Source organism: Galleria mellonella, unplaced genomic scaffold (assembly GCF_026898425.1).
Source record: "Galleria mellonella isolate WM207_F2 unplaced genomic scaffold, CSIRO_AGI_GalMel_v1 utg800, whole genome shotgun sequence".
NCBI lineage: Eukaryota > Metazoa > Arthropoda > Insecta > Lepidoptera > Pyralidae > Galleria > Galleria mellonella.
Genome location: NW_026442158.1, coordinates 410,704 through 438,570, shown reverse-complemented (window position 1 = coordinate 438,570; position 27,867 = coordinate 410,704). Strand labels below are relative to the sequence as shown.

General features: G+C 32.8%; 1 protein-coding gene across 1 annotated transcript; it reads right to left on the bottom strand.

Annotated features, from left to right (window-relative positions):
• Positions 1-72: 72 nt before the first annotated feature.
• LOC113522408 (uncharacterized) lies at positions 73-27,426 on the bottom strand. The gene is made up of 13 exons (XM_052901805.1): positions 27,230-27,426; positions 16,109-16,315; positions 14,143-15,951; positions 13,896-14,026; positions 12,998-13,221; positions 12,481-12,497; positions 7,888-7,971; positions 5,710-5,766; positions 4,958-5,101; positions 4,201-4,418; positions 3,000-3,164; positions 1,638-1,787; positions 73-214 (listed from the first exon to the last, which is right to left on the bottom strand). Exons 2-13 carry the CDS (start codon positions 16,302-16,304, stop codon positions 158-160), a joined length of 3,252 nt encoding a protein of 1,083 aa, XP_052757765.1. The 5' UTR covers positions 16,305-16,315; positions 27,230-27,426; the 3' UTR covers positions 73-157.
• Between the last annotated feature and the right edge of the window lie 441 nt (positions 27,427-27,867).

Sequence of the window (27,867 nt, the reverse complement as noted above, 5' to 3'; positions counted from 1 at the left end):
TAGGAAAAGTAATTAGATAAACATCAAAAATCTTTTCTGTAAAGTATTATAACATGTAAAACATATCCAAAATTGTTAAATCAACGAGACATATAATTTAATTATATAATACAATGTAACAACATTAAAAGTCTTAATATTATAATAAACAATAAACTCAGCAGCAGTTAAACCGTAAACAACTGGACTTCGATTTCATAAAGTATGTATATTCCTGTAACAATAAAGAACGGTTAGTATATATGTATACATAGTTTATATATATTTACTAGTACCACAATCACTACATAATATAAAAAAGTCGCTTCCCGCTGTTTGTCCCTATGTATGCTTAGATTTTTAAAACTTACCAGACTTACATTTTTTATCAGAGGGAGACTTAGCACAAAAGTCGTTTGCTTGGGTACCTCTGTCCCATTCGTGTTTCAAGCAGAAGGTTGAAGCAGTTGTGTTTGCATGGCTGTGTTTCAGTTTGAAGGGTGGGATATGGCGTGAATTTACAGGGTACAGAGGAATAACATCTGAGTCCTCAGGAATGGCAACACATAGGGGGTATCATGGGCGAAATAGTATACTCTGTTATGTCTATGGCACTGCTCATGTCTATACAGGTGGGCCGTCAGCTTGTTTGCCATTCTAAGTTGTATAAAAAAAAAACTACGCAACGGATTTTGATGCGGTTTTTTTTTTCAATTCAAGAGAATTCGAGAGGAAGGTTTATATGTATAATACATGTATAATATAGTAGAGAAACACTGATAATTTTAAAGTTTAATGTGATAACCTAAATAAACACATTCGTACTTTAGTCGGTAAGGTTAATTTTTAAATCGCTCTGTAGTATTATATATTAAGTATGAGCATTGCACCTGTGCAAAGCCGGGGCGGGCCGATAGTATAGAATAAATACAAGCACAAATATCACGTAACTTTATAAGGAAGAATAAATAAGTACAAAGAACTCTCAAACAAAAAACCTTTTGTGCAATTTAGGAAAGTAATTTTGCTTTCAATTAATGTAAAATTATTCTGCAAACAATGATTAAATGTCAATTCCATGCAAAATGAAGGTTTTACGAATTAATTGGCAATAATAAAATTAAATAGCGACTCAATAGATGTATTTAACGTTTAAAAAAAGGCGGTAACAGACGACCGAAATAATTCAGCTTTTAAAAATATCAAATATATTTAAGTAAGTTATTAACAATAAAAGAGAATTATTTAGAAAATAACATTAATAGGGGGTAATTAATAACTTAATAGATTTAACTTTTAAAAGTAAGTGATTAATAGGCGACTGGATTAAAAATTAGTTTTAGATTTAAGTTAATAAGTGTGTATGGAGGTATTTAGCTATAATTTATACTTATATCTTAGGGGGAATTAGTAACCGAATAGATTTATATAATATAAGGGGTAGTTAGCAAAAGAGCGATGAAATAGATTTACTTAGTACTTATAAATAAAGATGCACCTGTATTAAATGTGGAAACATTAAGATTTCGAGCTAGAGTCATTGTTCTACATTTTTAACATCTGTTTTTAGTGACAAGGATCTGATAGTTTGGGGTAAACTTAGTAGGCTTACCCCAAAATCTATTACTGACATATGACTATAAATAAATAAAACATACCAAAAGAAATATGGCTCCCAATAGTAGCGCTTTATGTTTAGGTTGCACAGTCGTGTTGGGAATCTGCAGGGTAGTTACGAAACTATTCAATGCTCGGTCCCATCCGTGGGCTATTTTGCCCACTTCCCGAAGAGAGTCAGCTGACATAATCTGTTGAAGAAAATATAATTTTTAATTGGTTAAAATGTCTAGCTAATAAATGAGAATTTAAATTGTTAATTACAATAGCATAATTTATTTTAATTAATTACCACTTAGCAAGAGCTAACCATTATTGATTTTTTTATTTTAATAATTATAATAACCTTAATATTATTACCTTTATTGTTTGGATATTTACTTCAATCATGCTTATACAAAATAACTAATAAATATGTGTATTTTTAATAATTACATTTCTGGGGGGAAAAGGGATTGTTAGTAATGGAGACTAAGAATTCCATTGCTAGCAATATATCCAACCAGGTCGACCTCCTCGCGGTTCCCCCTGGAAACTATCATGATTAATTCCTGATGAATTCATCATGATGGGCTAACTGACCTGTTTTTATCCTCATCAAACACTGTTCACTGGTGCCCCGCCAGCGTATCCCATTAGCGCAGGTGGGGTTACCACTCCATTTTCATCCAATAAAAAAATATATTTACATTTCTAGTCCAAACGTCTTAAAAGCATTTGAGTAGGTTTTACTACTTTTATGAATATTATACCTTGACTATAATATATATACTATAATACATTGATGAAAAAGGTAATTACTTTTTTCATCAATAAATTAAACTGTTTTAACTGCACATCGCGACAAAGATACGGATATACTGATATACGAGAACGTACATTCTCGAAAATAATTAAGTACTCTTTTTTATGCAATTTAGAATGGCAAACAAGCTGACGGAAAGTGGTAACCGTCACCTATAGACATGAGCAGTACCATGGACATAACAGAGGATACTGTTTCGCCCATGATACCCCCATGCGTTGCCATTCCTGACTCAGGTGTTATTTCTCTGTACCTGGGACTTCACTGCCATATCCCGCTCTTCAAATTGAAACATTGCTCTTTCGCTTCTTCCACATTCATCAATTTTTTCATACACGCTCGCCGGTTACGGGTACTTTTAATTTGGCCCTTCTTCAGAACGTCGCCTATTTGGTCGATATACGTCCATCTAGGGCGGCCCCTATCGACATCTCCATTCATTCTTGTTCGATAAATCTCTTTTGTAATTCTTCTTTCATACATCCTCTCCAAATGGCCAAGCCAACGCAACATTCCTTTTAGATTTTGTCACTATATCTTTCAGTCCACAGTTCTCTCTAATCACACTGTTTCTTACTCTGTCTTGTAAAGAAATAACCTTGAATTCCGTAAGCATGAGCGCGCTCCTCGTCAGTGCGGCGGGGCCTTCGATCACGAACAGCACGTCGTCGTGGATGTCTCGTACCTTGTACAGCGGCATCCAACTGCACTGTTGCTGCACTCGACCCACGTAGTCCCCGGGCGGGGTTATCACTTTCATTTCCTTTAAAAAAATATAATGTTTTTCATCAGAATTTGTATTTTTTAATGGGCCACACCTTCCTTTCCCGTGGGTGTCGTAAGAGGCAACTAAGGGAACTCAGTGGTCGAGGAATGGGCAGCAGCGTTCCTCTTAAAACAGTACCAAAGTCTAACTGCGGTTGGCAACTCACCTACTAAGCATAGCAATTATTGGCAAAACTTCCCTCATGGGAAGAGGCCTATATACAGCAGTGGCCTATTAACGGCAAATATAATAATAAAAAACTATAAAAAATATAAAAATAAATAGTTTCGAATACTTATATATATGGAAGAAGAATAAGAACATCTCTCTTGTATATATTATCTATCTTATATATATGTAAATAAAGTCTTTTGACATTTATTAATTTTAATTTGGCGCGTAATAGACGTTGAATCAAATTATCAGAATAACTTGTCATTCATTGTCATTCACGAGGAAGTATCTAGATTTATATATATTAAATTGCTTATAATTATTATTAATATAATGTGAAAAGGACTCCATTTTCCGCGCTTAGCCTCTCACTTGGGCCAATATAATATTTTAAATTGTTTTTAATTCTTGAAATAATAGCGTAAAATGTTGTTTCTATTTTCAGGTGAGTTGTGTAATATCGATATATTAATAAATTAATTAAGTAATAATTCAGAACAATTGTTAATAATAAATTACTCTTTTTTCAGAGCAACACAATTAAGTTTATTATTTCATAGGGAAAAAGTGTTTGTAAAATATAATACACATTATATATATGTATATAAAGGAGAGAGTTTCCTTTCTCTTGCAATAATGCAATTAGAATTATTAATTAGAAAAAAACACACGCGTAAAATATAGATATAAAATTATGCAAATGTTCACTTAACTCCTTAGATTATTTGAGTCATAGACGTAGTATAAAATGTACTTCTCAGAAGAACGTGATGAGTACTCTTAGAGTAGAAATCGTAGTGGAATAATGTCAATATATAGAAGTCTTAAAACAACGTCAAATATGAATGTATTAAATAACCTGCAATCTGCATGGAAAGCAGCAAGAAGCAGCCGCTAGTCTCCGGTGAAGCACCAGAGCTTCCTGTCTCGTATTATCATGGAGATGCATCACGAAGGGCCTCCCAGGACCGCACAGACATCTCATTGATTTTGGGGACGTCTCGCTCGCTATGTACAAAGCTTCTCCGTGAGGCACCCTTACAATGTAACGGTTTTCCGATTCGATTTTAGAAGTTACTGGAAATATTAAATAGAAAAAAAAATTTGCTTCAAATTGTGATTGGAGTTTAATAAAATTTAACATCATCGCTTTCCAACAGGTGAGATCGTGATCAATCGCGGAACCTTTCAAAAGCAAAAAGAAAAATAAAACAATAACTTGAAAAAATATGCGACACTTAGAATTTTGATATTGGTCATTCATAGATTTTTATTAAATTAATTAAAACTCATCTAGTATTGTATTGAATGTATTAGAATTAGCAAAAAAAAATACTCTTGCATATTTTAATCAAACGTAATAAGAAAACTAATTAAGAAAATCTAAATCACAGACATTAGGGAATAAACAATATAATTACTCTATATAAATATACTTTACTTAATATAGTCTCCTACAATTTCGTATAATATAAAATATATTATACGTACGCGATTTTATTGACGACACTTATTTTTAATATAAATAAATTGATAAGTGTGTAGTTTAAATGATCTGACACGTAAATCATGAAGAGATCAAACTCTTATATATGAAATGACAGATCTATACTTACAATCATCCAGTTCAACAGTTTGTTGGATAAGCAAGCTAGAAACTCCGATAAGGAAGTCAAGGCCGTGTACAGGAATGAACTGTCCCCGAGTGTTGCTGGTGCTCCAGTCCAAAGTAGATACCGGCAGTGCTGCACGTGTGTTGCCTAATATTTACATAGATACAAAACTATTATTAACCGGGGGGAAAGGGATTATTAGTAATGTGGAGTAATTAACAAGTCAGGTCGACTTCCACGCGGTTCCCCCTGGAAACCATTGTGATTAATACTTCTTGCATTCGTTACGATGGGCTAACTGACCTGCTTTCAAGCTCATTTATTATCTCTCACTGGTGCCCCGCCAGTGTATACCGATAGCGCAGGCAGGGTTACCATTTCATTATCATCCATTAAAAAAAATCTATTATTAACCAGCTATATCTCGCAGCTTCACCCGGGTGAATCAATATATAAAGTATCCTATGTGCTAAATTAGTATATAACCGACTCATGTTTTAAATTTCATTTAAATCCATTCTGTACTTTTGCGTGAAAGAGTAACAAACATTCATCCCATTCATCCATCTGTCCATCTCTCCATCATTACAAGTTTTCCTATATTATGACATCAATATAATATATTATTAAATAAGAGACAATATGTGGCAAACAGAAATGTTTATATATATATATATATATATATATATATATATATATATATATATATATATATTTGTATTGTTAAGTTATATAGTTGAAATATGGGTACTTACCACTTGCTTGAGGTTGAATATTTATAACTAATTCTGGTTTTAATGTGGAGCCATTGTCTGAAACAAAACGGCCCATGTTTTAGTCAAAGCTTTAACTAAAAAATGGGTTTACAATACAATATGTCACCACTGTTTATCATCATTAGAATGTTGTAACAAGAGCTGACTTGAAGAAAAATAAAACCGGTCAATTGTGAATAGAATTCAAGTTGAGAATTCTGTACTTAAAATTAATGTGTACGCAAATTGTATATAGTATGTTTTGAATACCTCTTTAAAATAAAAAAAAAAAATCTGTTATTTTTTTATGAAACGTATCCCACACACATAATAACTATTAAACATTTTTTACAATAATTATTTATAAGTATTCCTTTAAAATAAAAGCATAAGTAGCTGCTGAAATATATCGCTATAATAAATATAAAAAGTTGCGCGATAAGGTACATTTGTGGCATTTTGGCATGGAACCCTAAAAATGGATGTAGATATCATATTATACAAATCATAAGAATATGATCCGCTGCATGTAAGAATTATAATTGAAATGTAAAAAGTAGGTATATTATATGTAGGTAATAACAACACTGAATACACAATGCTATTACAAATAAGGCAACTTTTTTCCAACTTAGAATGGCAAACATGCTGGCGGCCCACCTAATGGAAAGTGGCAACCGTCCCCCATAGACATGAGCAGTACCATGACATAACAGAGTATACTGTTTCGCCCATGATAACCCCTATGCGTTGCCATTCCTAAAGACTCGGGTGTTATTCCTCTGTACCCTGTAAATTCACTGCCATATCCCATCCTTTAAACCGAAACACAGCCATGCAAACATAACTGCTTCACGGTAGAGACAAGAATGGGAATAAAAGACTTTTGTACAGTCTGTCTTTGGTAAACTGTCATTACGCTATCTTCTAGCAATTGCAAAGGCAAACTTTCTTTTTACAATTCAGGCTTATGAATAATAGCGGACATAACTGTCAATTTATATATTTTTATATACTATATATGTGACAGTGAGTTTGTTTGTTGTTACCACTTGACGTTTCAACGCCTCAATAAATGGTTATGAAATTTGACTTACTTTTTATTGCAGTCAGTTAATATATCCCGGTCACGTGAATGAATTTATGGGCATAGGATAGTATTTATATAACTTAGGATAGCAAATAAGCTGACGGCCCATCCAAAGGAGAGTGATTTCTTACTCATAAATGCATTAAAACTTCATCATATCAGGCAACGGTTACTACTTTCCATCAGGTGGGTCGTCAGCTTGTTTGCCATTCTAAGTTGCATAAAAAAATTAACTGTTGTCCACTGCTGAGGATAGGCTTTCCCCTTGGGCGAGTATTGCCAGTAGTAACCATGCTTGGCAGGCGGTTTATCAACTACGGTGCTGCCTATCCCCTGGCTATTAAGTTCCCTTAGTCACCTCTTACGACACTCTCGGGAAAAGAAGGGGTGGCCCTTTCTATACCGGGGTCATACGAACACAGAATATACTGTGATGTCTATGGTAACTTTATTGTTATTCTTGGGGATTAAAGTGATATTAAAATATCTTCGTAGCGTGTTACTAAATGAAATTGTACTAAGGGTAATTAAGAGTGTAATATCCCATCCTTCAAACCGAATCACAGGCATACAATGTCGTAGAAACGTAATGGGACCTACGCAGAGTACTTTTTTTTATAAAATCTCCCTCTGTTGATATGAACTCTACTAATTGTGGGCCTACAATAATGCAATTATAAGCAAATGATGTCACCGAACGGCTGTAAGTGTACACAGATGATGTCGCATTACCGAAAACACTCAATTCAAATTTATAAGCCGCGCCAATAAAAACGACATTTGTACTTAAATTTGAGGTAAGAATGTAAGATACATATAGGCGGTTGGTTTTTTTTTTTTACTTGAACTAGAAAAGTACTTAAGAATACTCTTTAAAACGCTTAGAAAAAATTTAAAATTCGAAATGAAATATATAAGCCTAAATAAATTACTGACAATTGCATATCAATTTTTTTTCTAAGGATGAGGTTACAGACATGTAAAACTGTTTTTTTATTCATATCAGTGATAAAGAAACGTTAGTAGTTTTGTAAGTACGTAGTTCTTGTTTTTAACACAGTTTACGGTAGTTTGTAATGAACACTCACCTTGTGTAGCTGCCAGATTATCAACACCGAGACTGGATACTCTTTGTCTCGTTGAATTTATATCCATTTCACAATTTATTCTTTCTTAAAGTTAGGTAATTCACAAAGAATATCAATAAAGGATCAATTCCAATCAGTTTATGAATCATATGAATTATATATTTGTACAAAAATAACAGCAATAATGTTCTTTGTTGTCACAAATTGTTGCGATACTGAGTTATCGACGTGTTTGAGTATATTTATCGAGTTATCTATAAAAGATATAATCATTATGAATTTATCTATGTCCAGTCGCCGATAGTCTAAATGTACCTCAATAATTATTATATTAATTATAATACTTAAAGTTTTACGGAAATTTCTAGGAAGTACTTTCATGTACTTTATCAGAGGGAGATTTTGTACAAAAGTTGTTTGCTTGGGTACTCCTGTCCAATTCGTGTTTCTACCGTGAAGTAGTTGTGTTTCCATGGCTGTGTTTCGGTTTGAAGGGTGGGATATAGCAGTAAATTTACAAGGTACAGAGGAATAACACCCGAGTCCTCAGGAATGGCAACGAATGGGACGTACCATGGACGAAATAGTATACTCTGTTATGTCCATGGTACTGCTAATGTTTATAGGCGATAGCTACCATTTTCCATTCTTTGGGGCGTCAGCTTGTTTGCCATTCTATATTACATAAAATAAAATGTTGTTCATTTATAACATAATGGTAAATTGGTATTATAATTACTGTTAATTAAAACCAAATAAATTCACCCAATTATTTAGATCTTAAACTTTTAGTGAAATTTAACATTTTTCTATAAATCATCATTTGTATTGTTATTTCTTTATGAAGCTTAATTTGATATATCAACTATATGAATTATTTTAATTAACTATACGGATACGGAACTAACTATATAGATTTTTATTTTTATACTGGTCATGAAACGTCATCCTCAGTATATATCTTTATAAATATGTATAAAAAATTTCTGGGTACCTATACCTACAAATCGTTATACACAGTGCAATACGCTCAAGATAAACATCACAAGCTATTGAAAGTAGTTGTGTGCTTTCAATAGTTTGTGACGTGTCTATCACAAACTATTACAAACACAGATTACCTATTACAAATTACCTATGTATATATTGTAAATTGACAGTGTGGTTGTATAAATGAGATAATAAAATCCTTTTATTCATAAAACCTAAAATCTGCTACGAACCTATTTTAATTATTACACTGTTTTGTCAATTTCTTTCAAATTACGAATTTACCTTCAAAGAGACAAAACAGTTCAGTAACTTAAACGGATTTATGAGAGGTTTGACGTTTTAACGAATAATGGGATAAGAGTTTATACACGTCATTAACGTTGGGAACTTGAAGTTGGAAGTTTATAAATCCTTTCAACTTTGAATCTCCAAAAACTTCGATATTCCCGATTTATACAAAAGACAGCATTTTATATTTATCTATTCTATTTAAGAGCTGCGCTCTTGTCGGTGGAGCTCTTGCCACTCACTACAATTTTCGGCGAGTCTCTTCACCTCTTGATGCGACACGACACCAACTACTTTCTTGATCTGCCTGATGTAACATTTTATAAAATGTTTAATTTTATATTTCAAGGATATTAATTCTTCTGACAACGGAAATTCAAATAAGTTTGCCAAAATTAGACAAAAATGGTACTCGAATTCACCGGTAAAAGTAATGATTTCAGACAAAGGCATTTTTAAAAAATAGAATATATATCTTAAATATTCACTACAGACTAGTATAGGGTTTTTCAAAAAGAACAATAAATTTTCGTTCTAGTCTGTTATGCGTCAGGGGCGTCCTTCTCTAGAAATCAGTCCAATTCTAGAATATGCGATATACGGATATGCGACCCCGGACTCCCGATCCGATGCAGTGTCCCAGCCCTTTCCGCAACTGTAGTATCCCCCTTTTCCTTTCTCACATAAGTCCCTTATTTCTCTTATTTACCAATTTCCTTTCCGCATTTCCATCGTTCTCTTCCTTTTTTCCTCAATCCTTTTCCCAAAGGGTTGACGTCAGGCAGGCGGCCGGTCGTAAAACTATAAGCTGAATCTTTTTGTAATATGGATAAAAATCATATTACGCCGCCCCCAAGTAATAATCGGGATAAGGATAGGAAGATGATGATGACTTGTCTGTTACCATAATAGTATAAAAATGATATTCCTTTAAAAGGATACTAATGGTTTAAATTAGAGTTGTGTTCTCATGGCTGTTTTTCGGTTTGAAGGATGGGATATGGCAGTGAATTTTCAGTGTACAGAGGAATAACACCTTAGGAATGGCAACGCATGGGAGTATCATGGGCGTAACAGTACACTCTGTTATGTCCATGGTACTGCTCATGTCTATAGGCGACGGTTATCATTTTTCATCAGTTGAACTGTTAGCGTGTTTGCCATTTTAAGTTGTATAAAAAAATTACACTGTTTTACCACTGTCTATCAAATTGAAAATTGAGCGCAAAAGAAAAGAACAAAACAATTCAGTAGCTAAAATCAGTTGGAGAAATTTGAATTTTTTATAAATAAAGCGGTAAATATCAATGAATTTGTAAAAGTACTTCGCTTTACAATATATCAGCCTCGGGGTAGAGTATTATTAGTAATCTAATATCATCATGTACTTACTCTACATAAGAATATTGTAACAACTCAACTTTATTATGTACATTACGTACATGCATTAAATAAATAAATAGATCATTAGTATTAACGTCTCCATTTCCAGCAATACACTCTATGTAAGGTCGATATGCACGCGATGTAAAGCTTTCATCATATCAGTCGTTAACTATGAACGTAAGCCTCTCCCATAAGAAAGTTTTTTCCTGTAGTTGCTACGTTTGACAGGCGGGTTGGCTACCACGGTTAGACCATTAAGTTTCTCTCACGACACCCACGAAAAAGGAAGGTGTGGCCCATTCTATGCCGGGACCACATAACATGAAAGGTTGTAATGTTGTAATAATTGTAAAATTGTTTTAGTGATATTGTTAAACGTAGAAAAGAGAATTATTAATAATCGGTATCTCAACCTTTTGGTTGAAGTTGAGATTATGCGTTCAACATTATGCGCTCTTATTGCTAGCAATAAATCCTGTCAGATCGAACTCCGGACATCCATCTTAGAAACCATCGTGTTGAATTTCAAGCGTATTCATCACGATGGGCTTACTGACCTGCCTTTTCATTCTCACCCATCATCTTTCATTGGTGCCACCGCTAGTGCAGGCGAGGTACATTATTATCCATTAAAAAAAGAAAACTCGATGGTGTATCCTCTGGAAGCAGTCGTAGTGACTTCCTTATGAATTCGTCACGATAACTAAGTAATGTAATTCGATCCTCACCTGAGAATAACTCATTGGTATTAGGGGGTTAGTTGGTTTTTTATACATACGTGTATGTTATATTTTTGCCAATTTGTTAACGACACGATATCAAGAGAATCACCAAGTTGGTGATTCTTCTTGATCTCGTGTTGTTTCTATAATTAATCTTGTCACCATTCTTACATTTTTGGCGTGGTCTTTACAATTAATTAGCAATCATGTGTGATTTTATCATTATTGGATTCAATTTGTAGATCAATATCTTCAAATGTTATAAAGTGCAAAGGTAAATTACTGAGAATTTAGGGAAATGAAACAAAACTAGGAATGGGAAGTAAATATACGCCATATTGAAAACCATTTATACTCATGTGTTAGGTAAGTACATTCTTGAACATTTTACGAATAAAGTGATAACATTCAAGTCGTTTAAAATGAACGGTAATATCCACCGTAGTATATAGGATAAACATTCATTAATGTTCTATCTAAATTTCATCCATATGTATTTTCTAACACTTTTTAAATATTCAAATACAATATGTAAAGTTTCAGGAGTTGTGACAATACAGTCGGTTTCCGGAGTACATTGGACACCATTCGAAGCCAAATTGGACCGGAAGACTTGATGATAGAGTGCTTATTGAATCACTCTTACATATGATAATTTATTAGACTAAGAATTAGCCGTTTGTAAACCGAAATTTTATTATTTTATTGTCCTAGTATAGTCTAAAGTGCCGCTCTAGAGCTAGTACGCGCTTTGCAATGTTCAACTTGAGCTTGATACGTTTATAATGGACCATATGTCTTTCTGAACAGATCTGTCGAAGCAATACAAAAGCATATCATCCCTTACAATATCAACGTACATAGTTAATTTTAGTAATTATTTTATTTTAAAAGAATAAGAAAATATAGACATTAAATATATACTTAATGTAAAATGATTATCGAATTTTAAGGACAATATTTTTGGTTTAATATTTTATACACTTGGTATAAGTTTATTTTATATTATTCCCATATTAAAATTGAAATAACATTTATTACACCAAATGTGAATAGTTCGATCCTTACGCCGATATACTTAAATATATATATGTACTTAACAACGATAAAATACCATCTCATAAGATACACCCATAAACATGTCTTACAATAAATATTAACATCTAGTCCTGTCTCCATTTAAAATATCGAATCGATAAACTACTCGTATCAGAAATATGACTGCAAAAACATATAGCAAAAGTTCATACAACGCTCAATACAATATAATTATAATATTCAAATTACATTTAACAATGAAAGCGTAGCAGTTTCGCGGATAAAACACGCTAATACTTGTAAATATAACTGTTGAGATCAACTTGTGAGAACCTTAAATCTATATATCCCTACGCGTCTATGGCTGGTTAGACACGCACGAATATTACGAAACACAACTTCAACTAGGTACATAAGTTACTAACTATAGGTGAAATGATATTTCTGAAGGTACAGTGACAATTAGTAAAATTACTATTCAAACTTTACATGACAAATAAGTAACTTGGTTACTCATGCAAGAAGTGAGATGTCATCAATGTAAGTAATTAAAATGAAGACCGAATCACATTCGGACCTTAAAAGCTTGAACATTGTCATCTATGACAGCGTGACTCAAACTTCACGTTCGGCATGGTTTCAATGCTTTCTGGACAAATCGATTTTTTTTATAATTCTCAGTTTATCGTTGGAGGGCGCGTTGCCAACCAACGTTTAGCTTCAATGTGGCTGGTAGACAGGGGCTCGCTTCACATTCTCCGTCTAATTCATCAGCTAAGCTGTCATGTAATTCTCGTAATGCCATAAGAGCTGATCGTGCTGCTCTCTGGCAACCCATATCGCCCTCACATGTGGTATCAGCTTCCGATAGAAAGACTAAGTCGCAAGTTGTCGGTGGCGCCTCTCCCTGTTATTAATAGGAGAAAAGTAATTTATTCATATATGCCTTATACAATCACTTTTAATTTATTAATGATCTGCAAGTCCTACAGGTATTTTTAGTTTTAGTAATATAATTTCCAATTATTAATTATGGCTCAGGAGAATTATTATAATTTTTTCACTATTATGCTTATTTAATATTTTTTTATGCAACTTAGAATGGCAAACAAGCTGACGGCTCATCTGATGGAAAGTGGTAATCGTCGCCTATAGACATGAGCAGTACCATCGACATAACAGAGTATACTGCTTCGCCTATGATACCCCCCATGCGTTGTCATTCCTGAGAACTCAGGTGTTATTCCTCTGTGCCCTGTAAATTCACTGCCATATCCCAGCCTTCAAATCGAAACACAGCCATGCAAACACAATTTCTTCACGGTAGAAACACGAATGGTACAGAGGTGCCTAAGTAAATGACTTTTTTACAAAGTCTTCTTCTGGTAATACACGTAGAAGAAGAATAATATATACTCGTATAAAACTACTACGTATATATTATTATATTAAATATATAATAATATATTCGTAGAAGAGTAATATATACTCTTCTTATATGTTCTTTTTTAATTGTATTTCTATTTAATACATAAATTTAAAATTTACATACTATATACAAACACAATATATAAAACTTACGCATAGGTAACAAATTTGATGTAAGCTACACAAAGGTAGAAATAGCTGTCCGCGATCACCAGCCAGTAAATCCACTCCACGGCAGCGTTGTATTATCTTTGCAAGAACAGGACAAGAGCCAGCAGCACCCACTGAAATAAATATTCATCAATCATCCTTTGTATATTTTGCGCTAATACACCTTTACTCTATATTTACATTAATGAATATTTACATATTTTTATTTTTAAATATAGCGTTATTTTACCTGTAGAAATTGCAGGAGTTCGATGTCTGCCACTACCACCCATGTATCCTTCAGAAAATTGTTCTTCCATTTTACCATTTAAATAATGACCAGCCCCTTGTTCACTTTCAAAATCATCATTTGAGTCCTCTCCTTTATTAAATGATGGTATTTCGTTACTTTTAATATCCACTTTTTCCTTTTTCACAGCTACCCTTTTCGATTTTATCTCATCGACAGGAACTGGAGAAGATGCCAAAACACTTTCCGGCTTTTGAGTTTGCAAGCTTTGTTTAAATTCTTTTAGGGCTTTTCTCATTTTTTCCAAACTATAAGCAGCTGCAAGGCGTGATAATAGTTTTTCTTTCATTTCTTGTTCTTCCTTTGAGTCAAGTTCTTCACCCACATTCGAATAATGTAACGCTTCGTCAACAATAAGACCTTCCATTGTCTTTAATTTTCTATCAATATTATCTAATTTTGCATCACTATCAGAAACTGTATTCCTTTTGTTATCGTCACGAACTGCAATAGCTTGTGAATTATCTATTTGAAGGTCAGCTTCCTCATTTGGATTTGATTGCACGTAATTTCTTTTAACGTTATTATGTTTTCTAAAAGTATTTGTAGGATAAATAACTTCTTTGTTAAAGGTATCAAAGTATTGTTTTCTCAATCTATCTTGAGTTAAGCCATTGACAAAAGGTACTGAATTCTTATTACGTTTATCTATTCCAAAGTAGTCTGACCAGTCGATAGATTTCTTTTTAATATTTATTGGTTTTTCTTTCTCATCCTGATTATGGTGATCCGAGTTTTCTTCTTCTTTGCCCGTCATCCCAGGATGATGTATATTATGCCCATGATGTTCATGACTATTATCATCATGTTCGGTAATATTGTGATGCTCATGGGTAGAGTTTCCATTTGGTGAAGTTAGTATTGGTGGTTTAACATCATGTGAACTTTGCTCGTGTTCACTACTACGTTTAACGGGATTTTTTATAACATCCGATTCAGACTCCCCAAATATTCTTGATAAATCTTTTATAATTCTTGGATCAGTGCCAGAACTACTTCTGAATGTTTTTTTCTTATTTGGAACAAATCTTTTTTTGGGTACTTTATAACTATCAGAACCACTACTACGTTTTGTTACAGGAAATCGTTTTTCAATTGAATCGTAAGAATACTGATCCTCATCAGCCAAATCAGATAGAGTATCATCATCCAACGGTTGGAATGCTATTGCATATTCTTCTCTTAGATCATCTTTATCATCATCCGTTAACTCATAACTATTGTAATTAGGATCTGTCGAAATATCAGCATGATTTCTATCAATATTAAAATCAGGTGAAATTGGGCGATTAACATCAGAGTCTGAACTTCGCTTTCTCTTGAATGCTATCGGTCCCCAATTTTCTGGATATCGTTTCTTCACAATTTTTTCTTTATACAACTTAACTACTCCTTGTGGAGCAGACTCAGCATTGTTGGAATGTTCTTTATTGTATTTATATTTTGACCAAAGTTGCCCTAATAATAATGCATATTCGGCATCATTTTCGGATTTTTCTTGTGCCTCTTTTTTTTCTTCAATTTCATTTTTATCCATAAACAAATCTCGAAGTCTTTCGTTATCTGAATGATGACTTCTCTCGCGGAAAGCGGATTCCTTCTTAATACTCTCTGGATGCAAGTTTTTCTTTTTGATTAATTTGTATTCATAAGTTTCAGGAGGTCTGTCATTATCGTCTAAAAGTTTGATAATATATTTCGGATTAGATTCATCTTCAATATCCTCAACATCTACGCCGTAGTCTGAATCTGAAATATAAACAGAACTGAAACTTTAACTTGTCCTATCATAATTATAGCTAATATTTAAAACGGGTATATTAATTTACCAGTATATTAGTAAACCAAATTATAAAATCTCAAAAAAATAATATAAGTAACTGCAAACAAATATATTTCAAATTACCTGGATATCCTTGAGGCGGTACGAATTCATAGATAGGAGTATCGTAATCAGGTAAAGGTGCAAGAGGTCCGTGCATGCGACCTCGTTGCCGTCGCTGCAAAGCTTCAAGTGCGCCCCGCAGAGAAGAACCTCCACGGTCGGCACTTACGCACACCACAGCCCATGCGGCTATTGTCCATAGCCACCTCCCGCTCATGACTTCGGTCACTATAAAGAGACAGAAAAAAACACATTTTAAAATGCATGCAACTTTGTTTGAATGGTTAAGAAATTAGAAACTTGCCAACCGATAATATTAGTTATAGAACTTAACTGAAAATGCGTTCGGCTTGGAAAGCTGGTAGGTGTGGATTCGAAATAAACTCTTGGGACGTAAAATTTTTCTACTTATTATCTAGTAAAATTATAATTATATACATATCAGTAAAAAAATAGGTTGTTATGATTGATAAAATTACTATAAGTTTTTACTCATTATCTGTAATTCAGTTTCTATCTTTATAGTTTCTATTTTGTAGATATATTTTAGAAATAATAAAAAATATCCTATATCTATTTACTGATCTATATCCAGTGTTAGCCGTAGTTAGTGACCAGGGTTAATCGGAGCCACACGGCTATTCCTTCCTTTCCCATGGGTGTTGTAATAGTCGACTAAGAGAGGGCGAATGATGGGCAGCAGCATCCCTCTTAAAACATCTCTAAAGCATAATCCGCATGCGAAGCATGGCAACTACTGGCAAAAATTCTCCAGAGGTTTATGTTCAGCAGTAGACAGTTAAAGGCTGGTATAAAGATAATGATATGATGATCCAGGGTTACTATAAGAAACTTCCATCTTTGAACTAAATTTTATTCAATTGTACATCAGTTAAATTGTTACTTACACCTTTACAACCTTCCACACTCAGTTTATAAATTTACACATAATGGTACTTATATAGTCGTAGTTTAAGATTTAGTTTAATAAAAAGACACTGAGTTCAATCGTGTCAAAATTAGTTTGATTTAAAAACTAAACTGCTGAGCCGATTTTGATAAAAATTCTATGTAACTAATCTGAAAGTATATTCTTTTAGATATAAAAACATTTTTCCAAATCCTTTTATGAACGACGCAGTTATGAGGTAACAAACAAAAAATATAACCGAAATTGAAACCTCCATTTTGAAGTCGATTGAAAATGTATATATATTAAAGTAAAAGTATTATATATTATTCTTGCTTTCGTCTATAATATAGTATATTTTATATTAGTGTAAGTATTTGTTATTTATATATATTTATTCGTTCATATACATATGTAATTTTAGTACGTGTGTATATCGATAATTACTAGTACCGCATTCGAGTATACTGACACTTTCCCTATGGTTGACTGGGAGAGACTGCTTTTAATATTAAGTCCGCCATGTATACATATATGTAATAACGAATAAATAAATATATAACCAAGGCAACCATAATATTAAATGTAAGTATACGTACATGTAATTAAAGCATCGACTCAATTATGATTAAACATTAATAAGGCTAATATTTTATAATTAATTTTGCTTAAATGATTCTGTTTATATTTGTTTACGCTTTAATTTAAAACGCAAAACAACAAGCAATAAGGAAAATCCATAGAATTATCACGCCATATTTCCCTCACCCTTCTCCGTGTCGCGTCAGACTCGGTATCAAACTGCGTTTCCTGCGGGACAGAATCCACCCCGACAGAATAAACGATTTATCCTAACACGAGGACACTTTAAATGGATAGTCGACGAGACGGCTATAACTTAATAAAACACAGTTTCTTACATTTATGTTATGGGTCGCAACATGCAAAGGGTTTACTCACTGGAAATATATTTGAGGGAAGGAAATAAAAAATATGACTAATATTTTTTTATGCAATTTGAAACGGTAAATAATATGACGGCCAGCCAAGTGGTAGACTATAGACATGAACACCACTGTGGAATTTTTTTTATTGTTAGGCAGGCAAACGAGTAGACGCTCCACTTGATGGAAAGCGGCTATCGTCGCCCATGAACATCATACAAGAGGAGTTGCTTGTGTGTTGCCAGCCTTTAGACACCATATCACAAAATACATTATGATATTCATAGTAGCTCATGTGCTTCCATTTCTGAGAACTGTGATGTTATGATTACCCGTGTCTTGTAATCTCTTTGTCAAAAAGAATTAACGTAACGGAAGTTAAGCTTAATAAAATCTTTTTTTTTTTTTGTTTATTTTCAATTTATGTCATTTTGGAAATAATGTTTAGTTTTCCAAATAAAACACTGCCTTAAAATAATTTCGATTTCATTTTGACAACATACAAAAGAGGCATTATATAAATTATTTGGTACTCAAGTTAGATCATAATGTTTGTTTCCAAAATTAAGTTTTCCATTTATTGATTTATATTTCTCACCTCAAATTTGTCGCAAAGACTCCACCCCTCTCCGTCGCTATAAACAATAGCGGGACGTATTAATTTTCTCGTCTTTTGTCTATTAAACACCCCTGAGTAATAAAGTCGTGAATCTGAATTAAGCACTTTCTGAGGTGGCATAATTTACTTGATACTTATTTACTTACTGTAATAAATAAATGGGTGTACATTTACTTCACTCTCTAACGGTAATTTAGAATGTTCTTATACTTTATATATAAGGATTCCTTTAATATGTAACCATAAAGTAGAAACTTTAAGGTTACATATTAAAGAAATCCTTAATTACATTAAGATATATAAATACTAGTTTTTACCCGTGACTCCGTTCACGTGGCTAGAAAAAAGCCTACGACCTTCTCCAACCCAAATACTAACTCCCTAATTTCATTCTCGCCTGTCATCCTTTACTGGTGCCCTGCCAGCGTATACCATTATAACAACAAATTAATAACAGAGTTAGCAAAGGTGAAGTTATCTCTAAAAAAGATTTCATTCCAGTCAACCTAACACAGTGGCATAGGAAGTAGTGAATGGGCAGTAGTAGTGCTAAAATAAATATTTACATAAACATTATATATACATTTATATATTGTATATATATATGTTAAATACAATATATACATATTAAATAAAAGAGAACACAATGATAACAGTCTTCTAATCAATAATAGTTATAAAGTATTCAAGCGAAATTGAAAGGATATAATGATTTATAAGTGGTTTAACGTTTTTATGAATAAGGGGGTATGCGTATATGAAATTTTAAAACGTTTTATTGAGCCGTTAAAACGCTAATATGTAATAAACGAACAAACTCACTTTCACATTTTTATAATATTAATAAGGATAATAATTATAATATTAGATTAGATTAGATACAATATAATTAAATGATAATCAAGTACCTATGTGTAAAACCTTTACTTATAAGTGTATATTACTCACTAACTTTTGTCCGCGACTTCGTACGCGTGGTATTCCAGAATGGAATTAAGTTTTAAAAGCTAAAAATAGAGCGTACGCAAAATTTTAGGTTCGAATAGACTCGTCAAACGTTATTAAAACAGTATGAACTATTTTTATACTAATAAAAAGGAAACGAAATTAAATAGAAATTAGTTTTGTTTTTCTCTTGCAACTAGCAAATATAACCTATTAGTTACCTAAATATAAAAAATTGTAAAAATGTTTGCATGTTACTCAAACACGTTTAAGAGCTAAGAGAATTTGAATGAAATTTGGTGCACGGTTAGTTTATAACTAACACGTAATTAATTTAACACATCATCATCATTTCAGCTGTTAACTATCCAATGCTGAACATAAGACGTCCACATAAGAGGAGTTTTATCAGTAGTTGCCAGGATTGGTAGGAGTGTTGGCGATCGCAGTTAGGCTTTTAGAGGTGTTTTGGGCTGCTGCCCATCACTCTATCATTAAGTTCCTTTAGTCGCCTACGCCCATAGGAAAGTAAGGGGTGGCCTAATCTATACCGAAAGCACATAGACATTACTTAACACATAGAATACTCTATATACAGGTTGTCTGTAAGAGATTGCTTTTAGCGATAAGGCCGCCTTTTGTATATGCACATTCTGTATAAATACTCCTTGTATACATCTCTACTGTGCACAATAAAGAGTTTATTATTATTATTATACAGAGGTGACCAACCGATTGATCGCGACTATTAGTCCAGTTGATCGTGGCAAGGCAAAAAAATATGTATAATATTTTGCTAATCTAGCAAAAGATGCTCAGACGCAATGCTCATACTAATATAAATAAGTACTTACTAAGAATAAGTTTCGGTTTTATGTTTTTCCACTTAATAAAATAAAAACTACTACAATACTACATAATTGTGTACTGAACTAAGTATGTTGTTTCATTTGAGATTTCAAGAACTATGTACATAATTGGTAAATCGCATAGGGTTTCGTCAGTAAACAGTAGTGCGTCTAGTCAGTCGGCCATCCCTGGTATAAACTGATTCACGCGACCAAAGTCGTTAAACAGCTAGTATAGAAGAATGAACGTAGAATAAATCTTATTGCGCAAAATGTATGTTTTCTCTAAGTACCTACAAAGACAACAGAGTTTTATGTTACTATATTATTGGTCGTCACAGAAATAGGTGCTACATAAAAGCGTTATGAAGGTATCCATTATACTTTATCAAACGTAATAGACACTTTTATATGGACATAATATAATATAACATGTTGTCGTGTCAATTTACACATGTTAACGTACTAAAAAAAAGTTATGTCAGGTTCGCCCACGCGTTACAGCCGCTCACGATTAAGGGTCCTGAATAGTCCCGAAACTAGTCCAGCTTTCTCGACCTAATTAAAAGGTTATTATTACATTAAAATATAAAAAAAAATAGTGTCACATAATGACACCAATTATAATAATACGGAAGTAAATTTCAAGAAGAATTGTAGTTAATGAATGTAAAGTGCTAAACTACAGAAACAGGTTTTTGCTCCCCGAAACTTATTACTTTAAGTGCGACAAATTTAACTAAAAAATACGAATCGATTACAACAATATGTAATTAACAAAGTTCATTCAAAATTGGAAAAGATCGCGTAACATAAGCACAGAAATAAAGATGAATCCATAATTCCTTCTTTTTCGAACTTGCTTTTGAAACAATATATCTTTGTAACATCTATGCTTTAATTAAATCCTCAATTCTCTTTTAAAAATTTAGATGCTGTACTTTTTGACCTCCGGCCTTTTGTATTCTGGAAATAGGAAACAAGATTCTTTTCGCGTGGGATAAACTGGAAGTACTTACTACCAATGATTCTAGGTAAGTCAAAACTCTGCTCTCTGTACATAAAACATTACAATGTTATGAATTTATATTTCTGTTCCGTTTATGTTCTTGCTCATAAGCTACTGCATAGTTATACTCGTATTTCAGTTTGACACATATCTCAAATAATTTTAGTATCATAGTAGTGAAATTATAGAGCATGGGGGCATAACAACGTAATCCTTAGAAATAACGCATGTATTTTATCTATAAATAAATATTACCACTTTTTTTTTTGATGGGTGATGAAAAGTGGTAACCGTGCGCCTATAGACATGAGCAGTACCATGGACATAACAGAATATAGATGAGAATGAAAACATGCGTTGCCATCATGATGAATTCATCAGGAATTAACCATGATAGTAAATTCACGCCTTAACCGCGAAACCGAAACACAGCCATGCAAGTATATTGCTTCAATGGGATTCTCACACCATTACTAACAATCCCTTTCTCCCCAATATTACCACTTCCCATCAGTTGGCCTTTTAGTTTACATTTCAAGTTGCACAAATAAAAATATATATCATATTAAATGTCTATAACTTACAGGCTTAGTTACAGACTACAAGAATAATTTAAAATCGTTCATCAATTTTTATTATTGTCGCGATAAGATTTTGCGGCGTTATTTAAAAGGTCTGATCATAGTAATATCTTAAAAGATTAAGATATGGAATAGAAATTTATTATTTGACAATAACACAAACTTACAATCACAAAATACCATGTTGATTGTAGTACCATGCTATTTATTTATTTATAGGATTACCAACATAAGATACAGCTACAATAAAGCTAAATTTTAATACAATACACTGGCAGATCAGACTTTAATTTAGTCACGAATACATTATATCATGATACTACATATAACGTGGAGCGACGGGCTCCACGTTAGGCGAACTTGTATAGTGGCCACCCAACAAAGATTAACAATTCAAAATTTGTTACAATAAAAACTACATAGTGAGCGGGTGTTAATATAAAAAGCTGATCAAACAATTCCGAAAGATTGTAACACTAGTGAAATCAACAAATATAAATATATAAACAATTATAAGACTAAAGTAGCAAAAATAAATCGGCTAAAAAGGTTTTATAAATGCTCCTATAAAAAGAAATCATACAATAGCCACATTGAAAGTAAGCAATAATATGAGAATAATTCAATATAAGGCTTTTTCTATGTAGTGGGGATTGGCATGTAATGTCTATTTATCATTTCACTTCACAATAGGTCCCTTTTACGCATTATGGCTATAACGTGAAAGCTTTTTCAGTATTCCCAAGACATTTTCGTCTTCTCGAGTGTCTACCTACACTGTAAATACAACCGAAGTAAAATATATAAAATATAGGTAATATATTATTCATATTCATATGAGATATAAATGAGAAAGGTCGTGCTACGGTTCAGGCACGTGAAAAGAATTTTAGATGAAAAGATGTCGAAACAAATATGCAATGCCAAAATAAAAAGCATCGGGACTTAACAGTAGTGTCTCCATAGAACTGCGTTACATTTTGCTTTCTTATATTTAATGATATAAAATCGTGTCGGTGAATTAGCAATAAAGCATTCATAAATATAAAAAATGAAAATTCAAATTAGAATTTACTTCTCTAACACGGTAAATTAGTAAAGCGCTTATTAAATTCCAGTAATTTTAATTCCAAATTCTAATTCGCTTTACTGATACGGTAAATTAGTAAAGCGCTTATAAAATTCAAGAGTTATTAATTCTAAAGAAGTGCGCAATTTGAAAGCGACTTCAAAATTAATGGAAATTAAAGGTGTGGTAATGTTGGTTAAGAACGATATCGAATCATATATATGTATTGCCTTTCAATAAAGCATTACTATAAATTCTGATATCAAGAAGTTCGTCGGAATTTTGATACGCGAAAATAAGAGCCTTACCCATTACCACCACTAGCAAACCAGTTCCACATACTATATTAGATCTTCGGATATAACATCGTACCTAGTATTATCATCATTATATCAGCTTTTAACTGTCCGCTGCTGAACATAAGCCTTTCCCTAGGGGGGTTTTACCAATAGTCGTCATGTTTGACAGGCGGATCGACAACCGTAGTTAGGCTTTGGAGATATTTTTAAAGGAACGCTGCTGTCTATCCCTCGCCCTCCCGTGTTTGAATATATATAGATAGATAGATACTCTTTATTGTTTCCTCCAAAAGATTACAATAGTAAACTTATTATAAATATAAATAATATATATATATATATATATATATATATATATATATATATATATATATATATATATATATAGAGTAAATAAATAAATTAATCGGAATATATGTATATATTCCGATTAATTAATTTCTTTACGAAACATCTCGTCGTCACAAAAAAAATCTAATTATTATTTCGTTTTAATAGAAATAATGAGGTTACAAATCAATATTAATTTTGTTATTGGAAAATTTAATGGAATAATGGCCGATGAAAAAATGAATTGACTGGATGATCGCGTACAGTGCGGATTCAAAGATGTTTCCTTCTACGAACGTTTAGGTTATAAAATGAGCTCCCCGTCGAGATTTTTCATTGAAACTACAGTAGAAGGTTTTTTAAAAAAAAGGGGTAAAGAGGTTTCGTCAGGTACGGCAATGTGCGCGTAATGTCCCTGGCATTGAATTGGTGTTCACAGGCTACGATAACCATTTACCATCAGATGAGAGGTTTATTACTTCAGAAATAAAAAAAAAAAACATTATATATGAATAAAAATGATGTGATTTTTTAATGTAGAACAAAAGCGGTCTCAGAATGTTTGTAAAGAATTTATTACGCCAATCTATATTGGGAAAAATTGTTCATTCACACCATAGAAAGATGATGCCAACTGCAGGTATAAATTGTCTACGTTAACATGGCATGCTCGTTCAAAATTTTCCTTCAATGTATGTGACCATGTACAGATGTGGTGTTTTCTTTATGTTTGTCAGGTAACGCAATCAGAAGCGGTCTGGCCAGAGGAATACTATATTCCGTGGTCGAAAACTTGTAAATATTTTTACTCACACATTTTTAAATCTTTGAATTTTGGAGGAGCATGCTATCTATACTATCCTTAATCTCTCTGGCTGACGGTTGGGATAAACTACAAACTAAAATGCAATGGCAGACAACAGGCAAGACTCATAATTGGTGCCTTAATTGGACATATGCCAGTAAGGCTTATTCTATACAAGATGGGTCTATCTTCGAACCTACTGTGCAGATTGTGCAGTGAGGAATCAACATCAATGGAACACCTGATGTGCAATTTGTTGGTAAGTATGCGTATGAATCACCGCGAAGCATCGCAAAGGTAACATATAGGATCTATAAAATGATAGTATAAGATAGGTGAAAGCACAAAAGATCCCAATGAGTCGAGACGCAATAAATTAGCTGACCCCATATACAAATAAAAGATATGATTAAATCTTTAATCTACTAGATTTCAAATTACTATGATCGTTCTGTTATACGCTTCACATAGCTAACGCTTATTTTTGTCAATATTCTCAATCGATCCCCGTGTAATCGGAGCTTCAATAATACGTCATTCCAACATGTCAGCCTTACCACGAGTATTGTAAAGGAAAAATAACATGATCACAATATTTAATATATCTTATACTACTTTTTTATTCTTTGTTTCGTACCCATGGAATTATGTAGTGAGAAAACCAATGCAACAAACCACTTCTAGATCTCATGTCAAGATAAAATATACACCAAATTTTAAATTAGATCTTCAGGAATACAAGTGTGAAAACCGCATTCAATTTGGTGCAGTAGTTTTTGCATGATAATGGAACAAATATAATATATACATATAGAATTGACATATTTTACGTAAATGATAGCGTTAATTATGTAAATTACCTATTTAAAGATACCTCTAATAATAATAAAAAAAACAACTCTTAAAAACCCGCGACTTCCTTCGCGTGATCGTATGTTCTTTGACCAAGATAAACGTAGCCTATGACCTTTTTCATCCCGTATACCAAGTATACAAAATTTCTTGGAGGGAAAGGAATTTAAGTTATGGGGTCTAACTGCCTTATTGCTAGCAATACATCCTATCAGGTCGACCTCCACGCGGTTTCCTCTGGAAACCATCTTGGTTACTTCTACTGGAATTCGTCACGATGGGCTAACACACCTACTTTTATCCTGACCTATCATCCCTCACTGGTGCCTTGCCAGTGTATACCAATAGCGCAGGCGGGGTTACCATATCATTATCACCCATTAAAAGTATACTGAATTTTATAGCAATTGGTTAAGCTATTAAGGCGCCAAGAAGTAACAAACAAACAAACAAACTCATTTTCGCATTTATAATATTTACTAATAAGTGATGACTAAAAAGTTTATAGCAAATAAATTGACAGTTGACATAAAGGCAAGCGGTAACCGACATCACAGATTCACACTGTTCTGGCGTCAATGGTTTTTTTTTTAGTGGGCAAAAATGGAAAAGTAACCCCGCCTGCGCTATCGGTATACGTTGGCGAAGAATTAGTGAGAGAAGATTGGCGAATTCAACAAGAATTAACCACGATGGTTTCCAGGGGAAAATTGCATGGATATCGACCTGATAAAGTATATTACTAGCAGTAGGGATTTTAGTACCCATTACTAACAATCCCTTTCATACCGTACCCTATTCATTCCTGAAAACTTAAGTGTTATGCCTCCGTATATGTTACAGGCAGCTGAAACACAAGTGGGATAAAAGTACTCAAGCGAATGACCATTGTACAAAGTCTACCTCTAGTGATTTATGACCTATTAAAAAAAATGACATAGAAGATTTACTCTAGAAATTTCCCTAGAGTTAATCTTCTCAAAGATTTGTAAACAAAGTGAAATATTTTAAACAAAGCATTTGCAGCTCATATTAAAATTATATTTATATTAACATACGTATATAGTAACTTATAAATATAGCTTTAGCTCATAGTAATTAGTGAAAACTCACGTAGGGGTGATGAGGGGAGGTCAGTATTTATAGCAGTTGTAGGCAGCATTTAATGCCTTGTATAGAACACAAAGAATGTTTAGGTTTTATGTTAGTCTCGGGTTTTAAAATAAAATATTATCTTACTAATATTTATATATTATTTATTCATTTAAATAAATAAATAAATAAAGATTATTATTATAAAATTATTGAGAATGTTTAAATTGTTTATATGCGTTTCAGTCAATTACGTTTAAATTGTTGAACGTATATTAATGTAATTTCACTAACATATGTGGTACTGAAATTAAATTAAAATCCATTCAGCAATGTAAACGTGGTTGAGATACACGCATTGTAATTAGATTACCATAGATTAACACACATACTTTATATACTAATTTGCACGGAAAAAGCCGCAAGATATATAGCCAAGTCAACATAAAACTATGTATTTACTGATAAAAAATAAATAGATTTTTGTTATGTTGAGATTACCATTTAGTTTTAAAATTTATATCGTAATATAATTTCTTTATTCCATTTATTTATATTTTAGAAGTATTAAGTAAAAATCTACTTATAATACTATTAAATATCAATAAAAATAAATTCAAAACGTATCCAATTATTTCGAGTGGTGGATATGTTTTGTTTTTTATTCGTGAAAACACAACAGTTGCGTTGTTTCCCATTTTCACAATCAATTGTAATTGATTGGAGAGATATAAAAAACAGTATTGTGAGGATTGCAATTAACAATAACCGTGGTATCCTACATAGTTGACAATGAAAAAAAAAATCTTCAAAAACAATCACAATGAAATGAGTCTTACCTTAAAACATTGAGCACGACAAAACAAAACAACGTCGAGTTTCGAAGCGTTCGACCACTGTAGAGAAGCGATAACAACTGGGATAAATGATAGGACAGTGCGCGGGTTCCTGCGCGGTGGGTGCCAGCGACCAGAGACTAGGGTTCCGACGAGAGGTTTCCAGACCCTGGCAACTACGGAACCTCACTTATGAATGATATAGCTGCCTGTGAAAGGTATCCCGCGATGTGGGTGGGGTGGGGTGCGCGGGAACGTTATATAACTGGGCGATCGATACGCTGGGCGGCACTGAAACCCGTCTGGGCTGTGTACATAATGTTCTTTTATGGGCGGCTAACAGTTCGCTTAGTGTACTTACATTTATTGCGATGCAATTTATTTATTACATTTATCATTCGATTACTTGTTATTGGAGTAATATTGTATTTACTTACTAATTGTATCACGCGAGTCTACTGTCGAAACTTATATTCAAAAGTATATTATGTATTATATATATATATATATATATATAAATATATATATATATATATATATATATATATTTATATTTGAACAATTTACAAAATTTTATTAAAAGTTATATACTATAGTACTGATCGAATATAAATTTTCAAATATCTGCACATATTTAATCA